The 21,347-nt window shown below is 58.4% G+C and overlaps 1 protein-coding gene across 1 annotated transcript in view; it reads right to left on the bottom strand.

Moving 5' to 3' along the window:
• Positions 1 to 4,018: 4,018 nt before the first annotated feature.
• PADI3 (peptidyl arginine deiminase 3) overlaps positions 4,019 to 21,347 on the bottom strand; it is a 29,591-nt gene continuing 12,262 nt past the window's right edge. The window contains exons 5-16 of the mRNA XM_020877999.2: positions 20,675 to 20,792; positions 19,389 to 19,514; positions 17,657 to 17,835; positions 17,349 to 17,452; positions 17,143 to 17,254; positions 15,177 to 15,284; positions 13,419 to 13,570; positions 11,813 to 11,957; positions 11,626 to 11,728; positions 9,809 to 9,888; positions 7,383 to 7,508; positions 4,019 to 5,332 (exon numbers count right to left, since the gene is read on the bottom strand). Of these exons, the coding sequence (XP_020733658.2) occupies positions 5,099 to 5,332; positions 7,383 to 7,508; positions 9,809 to 9,888; positions 11,626 to 11,728; positions 11,813 to 11,957; positions 13,419 to 13,570; positions 15,177 to 15,284; positions 17,143 to 17,254; positions 17,349 to 17,452; positions 17,657 to 17,835; positions 19,389 to 19,514; positions 20,675 to 20,792 (1,587 nt within the window). The 3' untranslated portion in view covers positions 4,019 to 5,098. The remainder of the gene's footprint in view (positions 5,333 to 7,382; positions 7,509 to 9,808; positions 9,889 to 11,625; positions 11,729 to 11,812; positions 11,958 to 13,418; positions 13,571 to 15,176; positions 15,285 to 17,142; positions 17,255 to 17,348; positions 17,453 to 17,656; positions 17,836 to 19,388; positions 19,515 to 20,674; positions 20,793 to 21,347) is intronic.

The raw sequence follows: 21,347 nt of genomic DNA, 5'->3' as shown, positions 1-21,347 counted from the left end.
GGTGTGTATCAGGACTGTCTGGGAAGCTTCATAATATACGGATGCCGAGGCCGAGAGGTTTGGTCTCGGGAGGCCTGGCTGGAGGGGTCGGTGGCCCAGGAATCTGTAGTTTTAATGACTCTTCCAGGAAATCTTGTGCAGTTTGTTTAAGAACCTCTGGCCCAGCAAGAAAATTTGAATGCAGCAGCTGTCTGGTTATTGGAGATGCCATCTCAGTCCAGGTGACTGCCATAAAAGGAAGCAGTGCGTGCTAAGTCGCTTCAGTCGTGTCCAGCTCTGTGCGACCCCATGGACTATAGCCTGCCAGGCTCCTCTGTCCTTGGGATTCTCTAGGCAAGAACACTGGAATGGGTTGCCATGCCCTCCTCCAGGGGATCTCCCTGACCCAGAGATTGAACCTGGGTCTCCTGCGTTGCAGGTGGATTCTTTACTTCTGACCCACCAAGAAGGCCCAGAGGAGGCCATGCCCCCCCCGCCCCCGAGACTGCTGGCTGCAGATGAGGGGAGGGGCAGAGATGCCCAGGAGGACGGTGTGGTGGGGGTCGCCGACTCTCCATCCTGGCTGCGGGGCAGCATCTTTGGGCTGCTCTCGGCAACACCCCAACCTCCAGACGGAGTCTCCAAGGGGGAGGAAGACTCTGCCAGGTTTTGAAAGCCTTCCAGGTGATTCCAATTTGAGAACCACGAGAATGGCTGGTTAGGAACCAGGTTACGGAGGTCACCCGTCCAGGCTCGGACTTGTCTCCGCCACTTCACAGCTCCATGACCCGGGCAGGTTTCGTCACTCGTGCCTCAGTGTCCTTGTCTATAAAGTGAGGCTAATAATTGCAACTTCATGCTAGCCTGTCATGAAGAGCAGACGAGATGATGCGTGTAAGGAGCCTGGCACACGCCCAGCACAGCCCACGCTCACCATCACCCCGCCGTAGGGGGTGGGGATGATGGTGACCTTGTAGGAAAGGACAGCTCCGTGGACTCTGTCCGGTCATCCAGAATTCCTCTCCAGCCACCCTCCCCTGGAGCCTCGGCCATCCCGCCCGATGCGCCTGTCCTGCAGGGCTGTGGGGGAAGGGGCAGGAGACCACAGCGTTGGGCAACCTCCTGCCGGGCCCCGCAGTTACTCGTTCCTGATTCTGAACGCAGAGTGAGTCAGGCGGGCCCAGGGCCGCCCGAGCTGTCAGTCCATACGAGAAACACAGGCTCTCCCTCCTGTCTGGACGGGAGCCTCCCCCGGGTCAACCTCAGGCTGCTGAGTCCAGCAGGCTGTGACCTGAGAGTTGGCAGGACAGCCTTCCCTTCCTCCCTCCCAAATCCGACTCCGGGTCTCAGAGGGTCTCTGTCCTCTATTAGATCGCAGACATTGGGAGTATAGATACACAGCGGTCACGTGGGCGGGGTCTGGGCATGTCATGTAAGCCATCATTTACCAGGTACTACATGCTGGGCACATGTAGCTCCTCATATAACCCCACGCAGGCTCTGTGAGGCAGACACAGCTTCATGCCCAGTCGCAGAGGAGGAAACGGAGACTCAGAGACGTAAAGCGCACGCTGAGAAGGGCCAGTTCAGCATCGCGTCATCCGACTCTGGGGCACGTGGCCCTTCCGCCACGCGTGACGCTTGGTCCCGGGCTGAGGTGTGCGGGGTGTGTGGGCAGCGTGCCCTGAGTCAGGCCCTGGGGGGAACGGAGAGGGGCAGGACGCTTCAGACTGGGCGCAGCGAGTCCCCTCCGTCCGCAGCCTCTGCCGCCCAGCTCTCCACCCTGCCGGGGCTGTGGGCGCTCCCCACCTCCAGGCCTCCGCTCGCCCTTCCCAACGCCCGGAAGCTGGCTCCCCCACTCACCCACCGCTCCAGGCCACCCTCTGGGGTCAGCTCAAACAGCACCCCCTCTGGGCGGTGCCGGCTATCCCGCCAAAGCAGGTCGCCTCCCCGTTATGCCTCCACTTTATGGCACTCATTACAATTTCCAGTTATTTGTGCTTCTTTTCACGCTGTCTCCCTGGATACGAACTCCTGAGGGTAGAGATTATCTCTGGCAAATAGTTCATGCACGTTGAATATTTTTAGAATGAGCAAATGAAGAGGTAACAGGTTTTGAACCAGCTTTCGCTAGGATATGATGGCTGGCCCAGTCAAGCCTTCAGGCTCCCTTGGGACCTCTGTCCCCACGCCCCAGGGTCGAGCTGGCCCCGGGTGGAAGGAGCCACAATATGGGGGGGGGGAGGGGAAGGAGCTGCTCCACAAGAACCCAGGCCTTGCTCTGGTCTCCCCGGAGGTTTCCAGGGGCCAAACAGGGTACCGCAGGCTGCCGTCTGGGGTGGTGATGGTGGAGGGGACTCTCGCTCCAGGCTTGATGAGGCAGCCTGCGGTGCTCTTAGGAGCCACTCAGCCTGCATCCCTTGGACCCCAGGTCTCAGGCTGGTGTTGAGTCAGGACTGAACGCAAGTTCTGGAGGAAGAGTTTACGGACGGCATCTCTCTCCTGCCGACTCCGTGACACCTGTCACGGGGGCCAAGCTGGATTTCGGAGGGGGCAACTGTGGTCCAGATTGTGGAGATCAGAAGGGCCAGTCTGGTTGTGGTGGCCCCCCAAGGGGGTCCACGTCTGAACTCCCAGAACCTATGAACACATTACCTTACATGGCAAAGGGGAATCAAGGCTGCAGACGGAACTAAGGTCGTGAATCAGCGACCCAGAGACCGTGGAGGATCCTGGCTTGTCCAGCTGGGCCCGATCACAAGGGTCCCAGAGAGTGGAAGAGGGCAGAAGAGTTGGGGGAATACGTGATGCTACGACACAGGCTCTGAACCTGGAGGAAGGGGTCGCAAGCCAAGGAGTGCTGGGGGCCCCTGGAAGCTGGGAAACATAAGAGATTCCCCGCTAGGGCTGCCTGAAGAAACAACGCTTTCCAGATTTCTGACCTCCAGAACTTTAAGATTATAAATCTGCTTTGTTTTAAGCCACTGAGCTCGCGGCAATTTGCTACAACAGAGAGGAAACGCATGCACTGGCTATGCTGTTGCTGTGTGGACAGGTGAATGGTGTCCGCAGGGACCCAAGCGAGGATTGAGTTTGCTTCCTCTGCCTTTGAGGCGAGGTTCCTGGGCTGCAGGAGCCTTCCGGGGGCACAGGAGTCACGCTTGAACCACGAGAAGTGCCTCAGACTTGCTGCTGGGTCCACCTGCGGCCTCACAAAGAGGACCTTGTGGCCAGGCTGGGGGCATTCAGGGCGAGAATGCCTGTTTGGAAACCCACCTGAGTTCTGATTCTAGGCATGTGCTTTCTGGAGGCATGTACCTCCACTGAAATTCTTTCAAAAAACACAGTTTTCTCAACACCCTTGTTGAGCTCAGCTTGCCTTGGAAGTGGGCTTATTCTGTCAGAATCCGGTCACACGAGGGGCGGTGGGAGTCTGTTCCAGAGATTCTAGGTAAGACGGTGGCCAGGAGGGGATGCGGGGCGGGGGGAGGCTGTGGGATCTTCTCTAACCACCCGGAAACCACCCAGCCCTGGGGCTGAGGGAGTTGCTCTGAGTCTTGCATCTCCAGAGAGAACACGGGGGTGGGCAGGGAGGAGCCCAGGGAGCAACCTCCGGGGGCTCCAGAGCAAGCCCGCAGGGCCTTTACGGGTGGTCACGGCCTCCCCGCAGACAGGAAGGAGGGCGCCACTCAGGGCACACGCAAGCTACCCCAAGGTCCACACCCCGGCTTCCCATTGCCACACTCACAATGCAACTTTCCGGCCACAGCCCAGACCCTCGCCCGGCCGTGTTCACCAGGTCCTGGCAGCCTGGCATTTGAGCCCTGCGCTTGCATTTACACATCGTATCATTGCAACTGGCCGTGGTGACTCATGGGATGAGTCCCGTGGCCAAGATGGAACAACCTCACAGTCTTAACCAAAATTTGGGCTTCTCAGCCTCAAATTCCTGGAGGCCTAGGCAAGCAGATGCTTCAGCTGCAAGAAAGTTCTCTGCTCCTGCTGTCTAGAGGGAGCCACGCTATTTAGATTCACGCTGTTTGTGTTTCTCTTGATTTATTAGCCAGTGATAGAAGCACAGCTGGACCCACACAGAGCACCCATGGAACTGACAGACACCTGGAGAAAGCCACGCCACCTCCTTCCCTGCCCACCTGAGCTCAGATTGGTCCATCCCCAGAGCCCTCCTGTCCTGAGTGGTCTCGGGGGGTTGGCTCCACCAGGCCTCCTCTCCTGAGGCAAAGCAAGATGTGGATCGTTGACCTGGGGTCAACAGAAAGCCCAGGACTGATGCTACCAGGGGTCTCCCCTCCTGCAGAGAGGCCCAGGGCCACTAAGGCATCTTATGTCTTATGAAGGACATTTTCCACCCTTGCACCCAATCTTCCCAATCTCCAGGAATTCCCCAGATATTGTCATCTCCAAGAAATTCCAGGATTTAGAACCAAACCCAATTTCTAAAGGTCAGATGATGAGATGTTTCTCAGGCTAAGTAAGGCGTGGCTAATGTCACTTCAACACACATCTAGAAGCACGTACTATGCTGGGTGCTGGGCAAGGGAGATTTCAACAGCTGGTCAGAGGCTTGGGAGTTGGAATGCTGGTCCCACCTCAATCTAAACAGACCTCTGCTCCTTCACTGTGGGTGAAGCTCTGGGCTAAATCTCTCCTGTCCTGTGACTTTAGGAAATGAGCTCCCCTGCAGAGTGAGAAGCAATCAGACCAAAGCAGGATCGTGGGTCCTTCCTGCCTTAGGACACACAGGCCCAGCAGGCAGAGGAAAGGTGTGGATGTTTCTTAGACTCCAGAGGGTATTAGGCTCCACACAGAGGATTTGGGGGTGGAGAGGGGGTTGTTTGGAGGAGTCCCCATGGGTCATGCTGATCTGCAAGACAGACCACAAGAAACGAGGTCCTTCTTGGGGAGCCAAGGGGGTCAAGTCTGAGAACCTCATGGGCAGCAGGCAAGGCGTTTGAACACTTGGAGGCAAAGGCTTCCGAGCGGGAGCTCCATCCGTAACCTTGGGGTCTCTTGACACTTATTGTTCAGGGGCCTGTTTCGGCCTCCATCACCCAGGCGGACAGCCCACCCCGGGGGGTAAAGGGTGGTGGCGGGCGGCTCAGGGCTCCATGTGCCACCACTTGAAGGAGAAGGGCTGCCGGCGCACGTTGGTGCCGCAGTGCACCTCCCCGTGCAGCATGTGGTATGGGGTGAAGTCGTCGATGAAGGTGCAGTGCAGGCCCAGTGGCTCCAGCAGGGACCGCACCTTCTCCTCCAGGCAGCAGCGGCCGTTGATGATGGGCCCGAAGGGCTTGGGGATGCCCAGGTGCTTGCCCAGCACCAGCATGTTCACCTGCAAAGAAGGGGGCACCCAGGTCAGGGGCAGCATCAGCTCCCACCCCAGCACCTTCTCTATGCTCAGAGGGGGCACCCGGGTCAGGGGCGGCATCGGCTCCCAGCCCAGCACCTTCTCTATGCTCAGAGGGGGCGCCCGGGCCAGGGGCAGCATCGGCTCCCAGCCCAGCACCTTCTCTATGCTCAGAGGGGGCACCCGGGTCAGGGGCAGCATCGGCTCCCAGCCCAGCACCTTCTCTATGCTCAGAGGGGGCGCCCAGGCCAGGGGCGGCATCGGCTCCCACCCCAGCACCTTCTCTATGCTCAGAGGGGGCGCCCAGGTCAGGGGCAGCATCAGCTCCCAGCCCAGCACCTTCGCTATGCTCAGAGGGGGTGCCCAGGTCAGGGGCGGCATCGGCTCCCAGCCCAGCACCTTCTCTATGCTCAGCGGGACCTGGTGTTGTCTTTGAAGCAGCCTTGCAAACAGCCACTCGCCGCTCCAGGCAGCGAGGGAGGGACGTGGTCTGGCAAGAGCTCTAACCAGCTGTGCCCGTGCAGAGCTCACGATGACGACGTCTCTCCCTGGGGGCTGCCCCCCTTGTGGGCAGGCTGTGGCAGCTGCCAGGTCTGTGCTACAGAATCCAGAACTCCCAGGCTACAGTCGAGGGGACCAGGGTAGGTGTGTGACCCAAGCTAGACCAATCAGATTCCCTCCTCGGGCGGTGCCGTCACCACGGTGGGAGAGCAGAGTCTCTCTCCCTGTGTCTGCACTTCTCTGGGGCCATATTAACGTTCATCCCCAGGGACAGAGAAGATAGGGAAGCCAAGCAAAAGAGGAGGCTAGGAGGAAGGGGAGGGATGAGCGATGTAGACGTGGAAACAGGAGCTGGTTTCAGCCCCTCCTAATGCCCCCCACGGCGGCCACCCCTGCATCAGCCTTATGCTAAATCTTCGGCTCTGGCTGAAATCCGCTTCGGTGGTCTTCTGTCTCCTACAAACACAAGAATCTGGAGCACTGCAGAAGCTTCTGGGGGCACGGACCTCATGGCAAGGCCTCCCTGGAGACGCAGGAAGGAAAGGGAGTAATGAGAGGCTTTGCAAGTGGGGAAATCAAAGAGGGCAAAAAGGCAGAACGGGGAAGGAAAAGGAGGGATGAAGCAAGGGTGGTGTGGACAGGCTGCCCGCAAGTCACTGAGGATGGGCGAGTCTGGTTCCTCCCAGGATTGGAGGTGGGGAGGGTGCACAGGGGGAGGGGAAAGGGGCAGGAGGGAGCTGGCTGACTGCCTGCTGCGCTGCTCGAGGGGTGGGCCTCAGAGAGCGCCCGGGGGTTCGCTGTTAGAAAGGCAGCGAGTCTCAGGCCCCTGAGGGGTCAGAACCGCTGGGGTGGGGCCCCGACGACCCAGTGTTCCAGATGCAAGTTCAAGTTTCAGAGACACCCGAGGCAAAGCCCCAGTGCTCAATCAAAGGCCGCTTCTTCCACGGAGCCCTCTTGGGCCTCCAGTCCTGCCTCTCAGGCTGGAAGTGCTTCGCTTCACCTCTGAACTGGCACATCACTCAACCACACAAAGTAGATCTTTGGGACAAACCCTCAGAGAGGTGAAGCGAGTTTCTCCCCGACCAGGTTTGACTGGCAGCTCCGTTGGAGCAGGGAGCAGCCAGAGGCATCTCTGCCTCTCACACGGGAACCTTAAATGTGCGGGGCTGGGTGAGCGTCCGGGAGCTGGGGAAAGGGAGCAGCAGGGGTTCTGGCCTTCCAGTGGATGCCACGCGCCCAGCCCCATGCAATCTTTCGCTCACTCCACAAACACCGAGTGAGTCCCTGGGAGGAGAGGAGGGCCCTTGACTGATGGGCCCAGAGTGCAGGCTTGGCCAGTGAGCATTTCGTAGTGACTGTGACAACCGGTCAAGAAGAGGTCCTTCTGCTGGGATCGTGGGACCTCGGAGTCTCCCTGCCCCCAGCCCCGGCCCCCTCAACCCCAAACACAACTGCCGCAGGCGTTTGGCCCCCGGGGGAGGGGGGGCTTGGCGCCGAATCTGACAAAACCCTAAGTCCTGGCTGACGGCCTCACCAAGTCTGGGAAGAAGGCCACGGCCTTCCTCCTCTCCATCTTGAACAGCTGCGGGATGTCCACGACGTCGCGCTCGGCCAGGCCCAGCTCCCGCTTCAGCACTTCCCGGTTCCAGTCGATGCAGCTCTGGGGGCGCGGGAGGGAGGGGGAGTCAGGGAGGCCTGGCCGGTGCCAGGAGGGGGGCACCCCAAGGGACACGTCTGCTTAAGGATGGACAAGATGCCCAAGTGCCCACAGGTCGGCCCTCCACACGAACCTCCTCTTGTGCGCCTTCATTGAAACATGCCTGCTCGGGTCCCCCCGCCGCAGCCTCACCCCCTGGCAGGGCCCACGAGAGCATGGCTCAGGGTGCTCCGTCCACCTGCTCCCTTCTCTAGATAGAGCCTCACCCTTCCGGGATCTCCTTCAGTCTTATGGTTTAAAGCACCAGACCCCGCCAGCTCCCACATTTCTACATCCCAGCCCCTGAGCCATGGACGGAGGAGCCTGGCGGCTTCAGTCCACAGGGCGGCAAAGAGCTGGAGATGACCGAGCACCCACACGGGAACCTTCACAAAGCCCGACGCTTGCCCTCAGCTCAGACGTGCAGACACAACCAGCCCTGCGCATCTCCACCGGGATGTCTGACGGGCACATCAGACGTGAGGAGTCCAAAGACAAGCTTTCATCTCTACCCACCCCTCCACGCCCTCCCTACCGCATCCTCAGCTCTGGAATCATCGCTGCTCAGACAAAGGCACTGACAAGTACCCGCGCCCACACACAGCTAGCGGGAGCTTGCCTACAGCACGGAGAGCTGAGCTAGGGGCCCTGTGATGACTCTGGAGGGCGGGGTGGGGGTGCGGGAGGGCGGGGGGCAGTGTTAATCAGCTGACCCACTTCCTTGTAGAGCAGACGCTAACACACCATCATAAAGCAGTCAGGCTCCCAGGTGACTCCGTGGGTAAAAAAGTGTCCGCCCCCAACGCATGAGATGCAGGAGAGGTGGGTTCCATCCCTGGGGCGGGAAGATTCCCCTGGAGGGCATGGCAACCCATCCCAGTGTTCTTGCCTGGAGAATCCCATGGACAGAGGAGCCTGGCGGGCTATGATCCATGGGGTCGCAAAGGGTCAGACACTGCTGAAGTGACAGAGCATGCAGACCGCACACTCCAGTGAAAAAGAAAACCCTGCAGTCATTCTTGACGCCTGTCCTCTCACTCTGCCTTCGTCAGCGAGTCCGGAGGCTCTTCCATTTACTTGCAAAACATGCCTGATCCGACCCCCTCCACCTGCCCCGCCCCGCTTTGCTGAGCCTGACCCGGGCTGCGGGGCTTCAGGGACCCGCCTGTCCTGCCTGCCCCTGCCCCCAGGGCCAGCTCGCCCGGCCTCCTCCACTCCCGCAGGCATGCTCCCTAATTCAGTCTCTGCGAGGGTCACCCCCATCCCGGCGTGCGCTTCTCGGAGGGCCCTGCGCTGGATATTGTCTGTTCTTCTGCACCCCTGTCCCCCTTCTTCCCTGCGCTGCGTGCTGGGAGGCTGACCCTTGGGAACCACGGGCCCCTGAACCCACAGGCTTCCCGCTGGGCTGAGCCCGTGGGGGCGGTGGCAGAAGGTGGGGGCGCTGCTGGGAGAGTGTTTGGGGTCACGGCAGGTTGGCTGTGCAGTCCCAGCTCCCGTCTTACAACCTCTTTTTTTCCTTTTAATTTATTTATTTAATTGGAGGCTAATGACAACACTGTGGCCGTGTTTGGAGCGACCCCTCCAGGTTTCAGTAACATGCTCCTCGGCCAATTCCTCCAGACCTGGGGGAGGGGAGAGCTCCCCTCTTCCTACCCTGGGGATGTGGGATAGGCCCTTGTTGATTTCCACAAGCCCACCCTGTGCCTTTGCAAACATCCCCTTTACTGAACTGTTCTCTGGTATCCACCTGAAGTGCCCTTGCTTCCTGCTGGGACCTACTGTCACTACCCCGGCCCCTTGCCATAAAAGAAGACAGACTCTCAGCCCAGCAGCAGAGAGATCATTTCAAAGTGTAAGTCAGACCGAGTCTACCCTGCGCTCAGATCCCCAGACAGCCTCCAGTCACACCCAGAGTCACAGCCAAAGCCCCAGCGCTGCCCTGCGGGGCCCTGGGTGGCCCCCTGTCTCCTCATTTCTATTGGGCCCCCAGGTTCGTCCTTAAACGCTCCAGGCGTCCTCATTCCACCTCAGGGCCATTGTCTGTGCTGTTCCCTCTGCCTGGAATGCTTGTCCTCGCGTGCACCTGGCTTGACCCCTCATTCCTCTCGAGTGAAAGCCGGGATTTAGAGACTCTCTGTCTGGGCCTGTCGCCCTCCCCGTCCCCCACCCACCCTGAGCTGCCCTGGACCGTGAGCCTCAGACCTCTCTGCACAACCCCGCCCCCAGCCACGCCTACCCCCATGCACGGCCCACGGCCCTCATACCTGCACAAACTTATTGTAGCTGATGAGGTTTTCGTTGGAGAGAACCTGGCTGATGGAGACAGTGTCGACCTGCTGGTTGCCTGTGAAGGACAGAAAGAGGGGCAGGGTGGGAGCAGCCCCAGCAGAGAGGCCACCTGCTCTGGGGAGCAGCCAGCAGAGACCAGTCTCGTGAGCCGGCAGCTCCCTGGCGTTTCCGCCTGGCCTCTGAGCAAGCCTGGGTGTGTGAGGACGGCAGGGGCGGGCAGCTGCAGCGCCTGAACGTGAGGCCTTCGTCCGAGCACGTCAGAGTGGTGATGCTCCTTATTGGAGATGTGACCCCCACCTGCACCGGGCACTGGATGATGACTGCTCTTTTTTTGGCTAGGGGTAGGGCGGGGAGCTGGGTCACCCACCTGCCCACCAGGACCCGTCCTGACGGACACCGCTGAACCCTGTCCCTGAGCTCCCAAGAGGCAACCGGAGAGCAAAGGGGCTCCCCCCAGGCCCAGCTCTCCTGCCGGCCTGAAGTGCCCGTGGAGACGGGCAGGACGAGGGAGGTCACAGCCAATGTCCTGCGACCCTCACAGCTGCCATTGCTTAATCTCTTGCCCTGCACAGGCCCTGAGTCCAGGACTCTACACTCAACACCTAATCTAGTCCTCACAGCAACCCCACAAGGCATGCATTAACACCCCCACTTTAAAGATGAGGAAACTGAGGCTCAGAGAGGCAAAAAGATTTGCCCCAGGCTTTGCAGCTGGGAAATGGGGGTACTGATGGTTCAGACCCAAGCCAAGTGCTCATGAAGGGCTGAAGCCTCGATCAAAGGCTGGGCCCACCTGCCCAGGTGCAGGCTCGGTTCCCCCAGCCCCCCTCGGAGTAGAGACGCAGCTCCACAGCATCCCCACCGAGGCCGCTGGGCCAGCCACTTCCCCTCTCTGAGCCCCACATTCTTGGGCGTGAAGCAGACTGTGTCATCCTCACAGGCTCTCCTGAGGTCAGATGGGAGCAGGTGCTGGAGCACGCAGCCTGGGCCCAGCACGGGGCATGACCGCTGAGGCTTCGGGTCTCGGTGGCCGCTGCGCTGGTACCAGCTCTCTGGGGCCACCCGGTGGTTACATGTGGCCCGACAGCCGTGAATTCCCCTCACTGCTTGGCTCCGCGTCTCTCGGGGCCCTGCTCACTGCAAACCGCTCCTTCTAAGGAAGGAAGGTGAAGATGGCTTTCCCTCTGGCTGGTACATGAAATTTGGATTTGAGAATTTTTCAGGTTTGATCGGAGCTCAAGAAGTCTGTTCACAGTCCGGATGGGAGAGAGGGTTGGGAGAAATTGTATTTCTTCCATTTCACAGCTGGGGCTCCAGAGGGGTGGGAAATAGATGTGGGAAGTTACACTTGGGAGCGTTTAAGTTCTGTGAAGGCTTTCCTCTTGGAGGGAGGTTTGGTCCAGGGTAGGACTGTTCCTCAGCCCGGGCTCCAAGCTCCCAATAGATGTTCCACTGATCAATCAGCAAAACGCAAATTATTCAGATTATCAAGACAGCGAGGGGCAGAGCATCGGATCCAAAGTGCTAGGCCCTTCGGCGCAGAGGAGCCTGTATGACTGTGCTGGTCACGTGCCCCCAGAGCTGGCCGCATCTCCACTGTGCCCGTGACCACCCCCCGTCATCCACCGTGGCGCTCCCGGCCAGCTCTGCTCCCCTGGACAGTGGGGCCTGCTGCGCCAAGGGGTCTCAGACTCGGGGGGACAGGGCTGCCTTACAGCAGGACACTCCTCTGTCAAGCGGTGATGTGGCAAGCGGGGAACAGCAAAGTGGTGACGAGGGGCACAGTACCCACCGACAACCCCTTGGAACAGGAGGGCGCCCCCGTGGCCCCACTTCTGCTTTTCCTGGAAGAGCTTGAAGCAGGCGCTGGGGCTGGCCAGGAGCATCCGGAAGCCCTGCGTGCAGAGAAGAGACTCAGCTGAGCCCCCCGCCTCTGCTCAGCCCAGCCCTGGGCCCAGCGCTGTCCCCCGCGTCCTCACTTTCCCGTCAGCGGCAGGGACGAAGCTCAGAAACTCATCCACGTGGCCGACCGCCAGCCAGTCCACGAACAGCTCCACGGGCGGCTGCACCTTCTGGGCGTGCAGGAAGTCCCGGACCACCTGGGTGACCCGGCGGCCCCTCGACCTGCGGCCCAAGGGGTCAAAAAGAAGTTAGCCAAAGAGCGTGTGCACACAAACACAGTGACAAGAGTTCACGATTCCTGCAACATCTGCAGAAAGCACGCGCTGCCTTTGTGATCAGGAAAGATAATAAGTATATATTTAAGTTACACTCAAGGTGAGCTCTACGAGGCAGACACGGGCGTGTCAACCACAGCTCACCATCCAGGCCTCCCATCCAGGCATGTCCTCGGGCCCACCCTCAGACCCCAGCCTCGTGTTCTCCAGGCAGCAGACGTCACCCCCACACTCAGCCCCGCCGCGCAGTTCTCCCTGAGGTCTAACTGACGCCTCTCTTGCTGCCGCCTTGCCTTCTCACACATCAGCAGGCCAAGACGGTGGTCTTGTGCCAGCATTTTATTTTCATGAACTCAAACCCCATGTTTCTCTTGCCTTCTGAAAAAGTATCAAATGGCATGGCCCAAACATCCTGCGTCTGTGAGATGACATCTTTGAGGATGGGTGGTCCCCTTCAAAGCTTCTGGTTTCACCTGTTATCTGACCACAAGTCTGTTCTACACACTTCGCTGAATTTGACTGGCTCTGTCTCAGCCTGCTGCTGCTGCGGCTGAGCCGCTTCAGTCGTGTCCGACTCCATGCGACCCCAGAGACGGCAGCCCGCCAGGCTCCCCCGTCCCTGGGATTCTCCAGGCAAGAACACTGGAGTGGGGTGCCATTTCCTTCTCCAGTGCGTGAAAGTTAAAACTGAAAGGGAAGTCGCTCAGTCGTGTCGACTCTTCGCGACCCCGGGGACCGCAGCCCCCCAGGCTCCTCCGTCCACGGGATTCTCCAGGCGAGAGGACTGGAGTGGGTGCCACTGCCTCCTCCGCTGTCTTGGTCTATTCCCGTAGCAAATAACCATCGTCACAGGATTCCTTCTGTTTCCCCTCATCACCCCTGTGTCGTATGTTGAACAAGACAGTCACTCTGCCCTTCTCTGTCTCACTGCTGTCTCGGTTTTCATGTCCTACACCTTCCTTTTGCTCTCAGGGAAAGGCCTGATATTAGTCATTTACATCACAGTGTGAACAATCATTGATTTAAATGCAATTTCTCCTGGGACTGTTGAGACTTAAAACATTTCTCCTATAATTATTCACTGGTATCAGCATGGATTTATTTTATGATCAGAAGACCCAAGTCTAGTCGTAACTCTGCCTCCTGTGTGAACTTCCCCAGGTGACTCACCCCCTCTGGGCCCACTTGTAAAACGAGAGTGTTGGACTGAATGAGCTCTCGGGTCCCCTTGCTCAGGGCGTCTCAGACCCCCTGAGATGAGAGTGGACGACGTCTGGGGGGGCAGTCCTCTGCTCCCAGCACCAGCACAGCCTGGACTGCCATTTCACCTCTGGGCCTCTCTGCTTCTCTTCCAGGAGCAGAACAGCCCTCCCCCAGCCACCATCACCACCCACCCTCCGTCTCTCACCCAGGCAAGTTGCCTCCGAAGAGGATCCGCCCCAGGGGGTACTCCTTCCCGTTGGCCACCACAGGGGGGCTGACCTCCAGGTTCCCGAAGGAGTCCAGGCCGCTCACAGAGTTGTCTCGTGGTTCCCGGGTCACGTAGCCGAAATCTGGACCCTGGGTGGGGAAAGAGAGTCAGCCCCGGGGTGGGCAGGCTCACCAGGGAGCACTTGAACCTGCTTGCTGGGCTCTAAGCTCCTTAAAGATGGGGTGAGAGTGGCCACCCATTCTTCAGATAGAAACACTGAGTCAAAGATGGACATCTGACCTGACTGCTACTTCCTGCACGCTCAGATGCTCATGCCTGCCGAATCCAGGACACACAGAGCCCTCCAGCCCTGCTGCCATTTCGGAGCCTGTTATTCCCCCTGGTCACAGGGATCAGCAGAGAGGGCCAGGTGGCCCCCACGCTCCCCGTGAGATGTGCAGCCCGGGGCTGTGGCCGCTGCTTTGTCCTCTGCGTGGCCTTCCTGTCCGTCTCACCCCTAGGCGGGTGTCTGCTGCTCTAGAGGGGCCTGTTCTCGGGGCCTAAGGGGCGGGTGACAGTCCTCTGAGCCTCAGCTTTCAACTCTAGGGAAAGAGACAACTCCCCAGGGCCGTCTCTTAGGAGGAATTTAGACAATCCTGAGGCCAGGAGAGAGCTCCTCCCACCTTCGTGACCCAGCGAGGGGTGGGAGGAGCCCTCCTGTCTCTATGGCACCAAGGGGTCTCCTTTTTTTCTCAGGAGAGGCTCGTTAGGACACGTTCTCTCCCTTTTTATAGAAGTGATTACGGTGGTTTGTTAATTTCTGTTGTAAAGCACAGTGACTCTGTTCTACATGTATATGTGTGTGTATAATTACATATATGTATTCTTTTCCTTATTCTCCACTATGGTTCATCACAGGATGCTGACCGTGGTTCCCCGTGCTATACACTAAAACTGTGTTTATCCATTCTATGTATCACAGCTTGCATTAGCTGAGCCCAAACTGCCAACCCTCCCCTCCCCTCTCCGCGTCCCCTTGCCAACTGCAAGTCTGCTCTCTGTGTCTGTGAGTCTGTTTCTGCCTCATAGATAAGTCCATTTGAAGACACCCTCTTTATTTTATTACAATAATAAAACCAGCTATCTATGTCTGTGCTTTCTCTGCATCGGCATGAAGAAGCTTCACAAACACCTGTGAGGCCTAGGCTAACATGTTTTTACCGATAAGGAAATTGAGGCTCAGAGAGGGGAAATCACATGCAGGATCACATAGCATGTGGGAGCCGGAGCCGGGTTGTTCTGACTCCAGAGCCTTTTTTTTTTTGGAGAATAATTGCTTCACAATGCCACGTTGGTTTCTGCCGTCAGCGTGAAGCAGCCCTAAGCAGACATACGTGCCTCCCTCTCGAACCTCCCTCCCACCTCCCACCCCGAAGTCTATGTTCTTGACAGCTGCAGGCTCCTGCCTCCCCTCCCCGTCTGGGGCTGCCAGATATGAACAAACATAGAGCATGGTCAGTTCAACTTGGATTTCATATAAACAATAAATGTATTTTTAGTACATCCCATGCAGTATATGGGACACACTTATGCTAAAACAGTTCTCATGGTTTAGCTGACGTTCAGCCTTAACCCAGCCTCTCCTGTATTTTACCTGGCAACCCTGCTCCCATCCCTGAAGAGCACAGCTCCCAGTCTGGCCCTCAGGGCAAAGCCCCTCGGCCTGCAGGCCCAGCTGTGGCCCCGACCACTCACCAGGATTCTTTTGTAAGGGAAGTTCTGCAGCTCGCCGTTCCTGGGGGAGTCAAAGACCACCGGGAAGGTTTTGTGCGGCGCCTGGATGTAGCCCAGCTCCATCTCGTCCTGCAGACCCGGGGGACACCAGCGGTGGACAGTCAGCAGCTTACTGCCCTTGACTGGCACTCAGGACTTTGGGGAAGACTGTTCACTCTGCCTCACGCCTGCTCTACCCTTTGAGGACTGAGGCGGGCAGAGGCCGTGATACCTGCTGGCTGGAGGAAGGGCTGGAGGTTCGGGTGGGGGGTCTGCTCACCTGGGGCCACAGAGCAAGGCGGGTCAGGAATGAACGAGAATGGCCTCGGGGTGTCCCTGTGCTGGGTCACAGGAGAGTGGGGACAGAGAGAGCTTCGGGGTGGCCTGAGTTGGACAAAGAGGCTGCCGGGCACCAGCCATCACACGTGGCCTCCACGTGCGGCCCTGGGGGACCGACAGTGAGCAGGGCCGAGGCGGCCTCAGGAGGCACAGACCTGCCTCCTTTCAAGCACGTAACACGCCAAGGTCAGTCCTGAGCCCTCTGGTCCTGGAGGCAAAGATAACCCAGTACTGATGGACTGCGTGTCCAGCGAGAAGCTCACTAGAATGTCCCCGGCCCTGCTCCAAGGGTTTTACGAGTGCTAACTCCTGCAGACCTCACAATACGCCTATGTGGAGGCACCATGATTATCGCTTATCACAACCAGTGAAAGTGAGGAACAGCGGGGTCTAGTTATTTGCCCAAGGGCATACAGTAAGTCAACAGCATAGCCAGGATCCAGACCAAGCCTGTTCTTGCCCTGGAGTCCCGTCCTGAAACAACCCCTGGGACGAACTTCCAACTGAAATGAAAGCTTCTTAGCTTGGTGTTCAAGGCTTCTCACCTCAGCTCTTGCCCTTTGCAGAAGCTTGCGTTCATGCTAAGTCACTTCAGGCGTGCCAGCTCTGTGCGACCTTATGGACTATAGCCCACCAGGCTCCTCAGATTCTCCAGGCAAGAATACTGGAGCGGGTTTTCATGCCCCGCTCCAGGGGACCTTCCCGACCCAGGGATCGCACTGGCGTCTCTTCTGTCTCCTACATTGGCGGGCAGGTTCTTTACTACTACTACCTGGGAAGCCCTCACAGAAGCTTGATCCTGGCCAAAGAGAACAGCTGATGTCCCTTCTCACATCTCCCACCTCTGGGTCTTTGCACAGACCAGTCCTCTGCCAGGACCACCATTCGCTGAGTTCCAGCACCGCCTCACTGAGAGTTCCTTGTTTACTGACAGGGCGTTGTCAGGAAGATGAAATGATGTTAGGCATGGCCTGCAGGGAGTGCTCGATAAACCACACAAGTCATTATCCATTCACCAAATCTGGTGCAGCTCAAATGCCTCCTCCAGGCAGTCCTCACTGATCTCCTTCACAGACAAGGGTGACTGCACCCGCCTCCAGGCCCCGCTGGGACTTTGCCAGCACCCCTGCTCCATCTCAGACAGTTGGAGCAGGGATTTCTGTCCCAATCATTCTCTGCGCCAGGGATTCTCAGCCTCAGCTCTCTTGACACTTGGAACCAGACAATTCTCTGTCGTGGGGGCTGTCCTGTGTATTGTGGGATGTTTGGCAGCATCCCTGGGGCAAAAACGACCTTTCATGGAGGATCACTGGTCCAGGCCATTGAGGGCAGGAGCGGGCGCCCCTACCTCTGCCATCCCCTCCGCCCTGCCCCCAGTACCTAGCCCAGATCCTGTGGGTGAATGGATGTCATATTCAACGTCAGTGTGCCTGAGTCTCCAGAAGGTTCTGGAGAGGGGGGAGAGCTCTGGGTCTAGAATTAGAAAGAGCAGGGCCCTGGGGAGGGCGGACGCAGCCCCGGTCCTCCTGGATATTCCCAGCAGCCCCTGTGTTGGAGGGGCCCCTCCCGCTGCAGGCTGGTGTCACTCACGACCCAGTGGCCGCGGTACCTGGATCCAGCGGTCGTTGCGGTTCTCGGCCTGCGGGCAGATGGTCAGCTTGCAGCCGGCCCTCCTGGCCAGCTCAGCCACCGCGTCCACGAAACACGTGTTGTTGCGCACACTGCAGACGAGCCCAGAGAGAGTGCTCAGGACGCCGGCAGACGCAGGGGCCAGAGCAGCCAGCAGTGGCGGGGACACCCGGCGCCCCCGCTCACCGGCACACGTACACCTCCAGGGGTGGCTGCGTGCTGGGCGTCATGATCCAGGGGGCCACGCGGAACACCACGGTGTCGGCGAAGATGGGGGACTCGGAGAAACCCTGCAGGTTGAGGCCAGAGGGAAAGCAGACTGGCCTCGGGGCCCAGCGCCTGGCTGGGTCAAGGACCACTGTGGGCTCGAGCGAGCTGCTAGCTCCTCAGTTTCTGGAGAGACAGCAGCGGGTGGCCAGGATCCTCCAGGCCGGGGGCGCCTGCCTCTCCTGGGGCTGGAGGCCGTTGCCCACCCTGTCCTGTCCCGCCCCTACCTCGTTGGAGTCGTCCAGCAGGGTGACGTGGAAGGCGACGAGCCCCGAGAAGCCGGCATCGGGGAAGGACAGGCCCTCCACGAAGAAGCGCTCCTCGTCCCCGTGGAAGCGCGGCACCTCGTATGACACCTTGTTCTGGCCGAGCACGTGCCGGTACGCCTCGCAGGAGTCCGCGGGGCCTGGCGGGGGCAGAAGGGCCTTGCGAGGGGGCCCCGGGAGCAGGAAGGAGCGCGCAACCTCCCCGACACAATGGAAGCCACACAGCCACCCCCGCTTCTCACCTCCCACTCACAGAGGCGAGAGAGGCTTAACACTGAGGGCGGGCAGGTCTAGGGTGGGGCAGGGAGGGCACTCCTTTCTAAGGCCAGTGCTCAGGTCTTTCAGAGGGCAATTTGGTGGCATCTAGGAAAGCAATGTTTACCCCTAACCAGAAAGCCCATGTCTAGGTAGGTGTCTTTCCTATAAAACGTAAGTAGAAGGTGTTCATGGGGTATTTACTGAGCACCTACTATGCACCATGGGGCTTCAGTAAAGCATCTGTCTGTAGTGCGGGAGACCCAGGTTCGACCCCTGGGTTTGGAAGACCCCCTGTTGAAGGAAATGGCAACCCACTCGAGTATTCTTGCCTGGAAAATTCCATGGACTGAGAAGCCTGGTGGGCTACAGTCCATGGGGTCGCAAAGAGTTGGGCACGACTGAGTGACTTCACTTTCACTAGTATGCACCTAAGCAGGGTGGGTCAGGACTCAGGACACCGCTGTGAGCACGGTCCCTGCCCTCCAGGAACCGAGATTTCTGCAAAATCGAAACACTGCACAAATGGCACGTTCACGGGACCAGATCAGTTACAGCACCTCTATGCTTTGAAATACGACGCGACTGTGGGGGAGAGCAAACCAGAGCTAAACAAACACACAGAGACGTGTAGGATGTAATTCTCGGTGAGAGAAGCCATGCGGAGGCAAAATGTGGACACACGCGTGCACACGCTCACGTACTCGCCAGGCACGTGCAGTGCGTGTAAAACAAATGTCAGGAAGAACATACCAAATGGTTAACGGGACACATTTTAAGAGTCAACTTTTGGAGTTGGGTAGAAACTCTCATTTTTAACTTTACATACTTCTGTATTTCTAAAATGAACGTATTATTTACTCGTATTGTGTTGCCCAAAAAGTTACATATTACAGAAAAACCCAAATGCATATTTGCATTTTTTGAAGGTACTATACATCCTTGCTTGCATTCGTGATAATGACATTGTAGCTATGAAAAGCAATAGTTTGGGGTTTATCGGGGTGGACGGGAGATGCAGACTGAACAGAGGCAAATAGCCAGGGTGCCTGGGACTCGCTTTAAAACACTCCACCAAACAAGAAAGGATAGATCAAGTAAGAGAAGCAAAATAGCAATCCTTGTTGAATCTGAGTGGTTGGCACATAGGGGTTCTTCAGTGTTCTCTCTGCTTCTGGGTATGCTTGAAAATTTTGATAATCAAAATTTTTAAACGTGCTTAAAATATATTTAAAAATGCATTCATCTGCTGAAACCATCTCGGGCACGGCTGTGCCAGGGACGCCAGGCAACCATTCGTGAAACTCGTGCATCTGATGCTTCCTCCTCTGGGCCCTCAAGGAGGCCCCAGAGCCAGAGCACAGCCTGCACCCTGGCCTGGGTGGGGAAACTAAGCATCCCCTGCCACCCGGGTAGGGAAGGACGGGCATCAACTCACCGCAGGCGTGGAACACCCGCGCCCGCTCGGCGTCAGCGCTGGAGGTATGGAGGATGAGTTTGTGGTCGTCAAACAGAGCGTCAGGGCCTTGGGTCCGCAGAATCATCACAGACATGTCTTCCAGGTCTGGGGAGCCAGACACAGGGCAGAGACTCAGGGGGACTCCGGCAGCCCAGCCCCTCCCCAGGGCAGAGGGTGCCAAGGCCTGGGTCTCTGCCCCAGCTCTGCCCACCCCGTGGAAATACTGAGAGTCACGAGGACCAAAGCAGGAGCATGTCCGTAAGCGAGTGAGCAGTGAGCTGTTCCTTCCCTCTCAGCCTCCGTTCCTGCTCTGCCCATAAACAGAGGCGTGGGGCGGCCAGCCCGCTGCCTGGCCCGGGGTGGGTGTGCAGGAGCAACGAGCGGTGAGAAGGCCGTCCGGGCAGCAGGCGGGTCAGGGCTCTCCTCTCGGTCCTGGCGTCACTCGCTGCTGCCCGGGGCCGGCCCCTCCCTCCCGGAGCCTCAGCATGGCAGTCTCTGAAATGATCCTGCCAACTTTCAGAGTAGCTCTGGGCATCTCGTGGGTGAAGCCCCTGACCCACACCCAGGACACTGACCCGGCATCCTTCACGGGGCCGTGCACATGGCTCGGGATGGACTTAGAATGTGGAAAGTGCTCAGTCGTGTCTGACTCTTTGAGACCCCATGGACCTTATAGTCCATGGAATTCTCCAGGCCAGAATACTGGAGTGGGTAGCCTTTCCCTCCTCCAGGGGATCTTCCCAACCCAGGAATCAAACCTGGGTCTTCTGCACTGCAGGTAGATTCTTTACCAGCTGAGCTACCAGGGAATGTGGGGCATCTCTGAAATCCAGGCCAGCAATGCCAGTGGGGAGGAGGCTGGATTTGGGGTTACAGGAACCTCGGACCTGCTGCAGGCTGACTGGGTGACTTCGGGGATCCCCTGACCTCTGAGCATCAACATCGTCATCTCTGAATTTGGGGCAGGCCGCCCTCCCACGTGGATGCTTAGATGAGAATTTGGGTAAAGGCTCCGACACACAGTAGGTGCTCAGCGTTAGCTCTCTCCAAGCCTGGAGGGGGAGGAAGATGAGGCTGCTCCTCTCCAGAGCTCTGCCCTGGCAGGGGTGCCCACTGGCGCTGGGGTGCTGGGGAGGGGCTGGTTTTAAGGAACATTAAGGCGCGCCTGGAAGCTAAACCTCTGGCCCCAAGCTCTGCCTCCAGAGCCGCCCTTGTGGGTGAGACTCCGGGCGGGGTAGCTGAGCGGTGGCCCGGCGCCCCCTCACCTTGCAGGCAGCGCACGTGGCGGTCACAGTTGTCCTGGTCGTCAGAGCGCACACTGTCCCTGTCACAGTTCACCAGCAGGATGGCTCCGTACCCATCGGGTCCCCAGACCCACTGCCGCTGCCAACGGCAAAGCACAGCCGGTGAGGGGGGCTCCAGCCAGCCTGCGCCCCCTCCCCAGCTCTCTCCCGGCCACGATCCTCACCCTCCCCTTCCCTCTGCCCAGAGCCGAAAGACACGCTCCCGCTCCTGCCACTCGCACCGCCAAGCTCAAACGACAGCCTTTCAGGGCTGTCTGTGTCACGCCTCCAGCCAGCATCCTCTTCTCCAAGAGACAGCTTTCTGAGGATGAGACCCATCTCCCCTCCTCGGCTCCTGCTGCTCCTTCCACCTGAGATGCCCTCCCTCTTGCGTAACTTTGGAGCCCAGCTCACCGTGGATTTCTTCCTTGCCCATAAAGCCCAACGTGACCTCCTCTGAACTCACAACGTCTTTGGTGCCACCACAATTCAGCCCAAAGTTCTTTTATAGTTTCAAACTTGATAGATTTCCTTTTCACATAGATTAGGGGGTCCGCATGCTACAAATCTAGCTTACCGCCTGTTTTTCTAAATAAAGTTTTATTGGAACACTGACACATCTTTTCCCCCATATTGACTATAAAGCTCTTTCATT

Source organism: Odocoileus virginianus, chromosome 30 (genome assembly GCF_023699985.2).
Source record: "Odocoileus virginianus isolate 20LAN1187 ecotype Illinois chromosome 30, Ovbor_1.2, whole genome shotgun sequence".
In the NCBI taxonomy this organism is placed as follows: Eukaryota; Metazoa; Chordata; class Mammalia; order Artiodactyla; family Cervidae; genus Odocoileus; species Odocoileus virginianus.
This window is presented reverse-complemented; position numbering and strand designations above follow the sequence as displayed.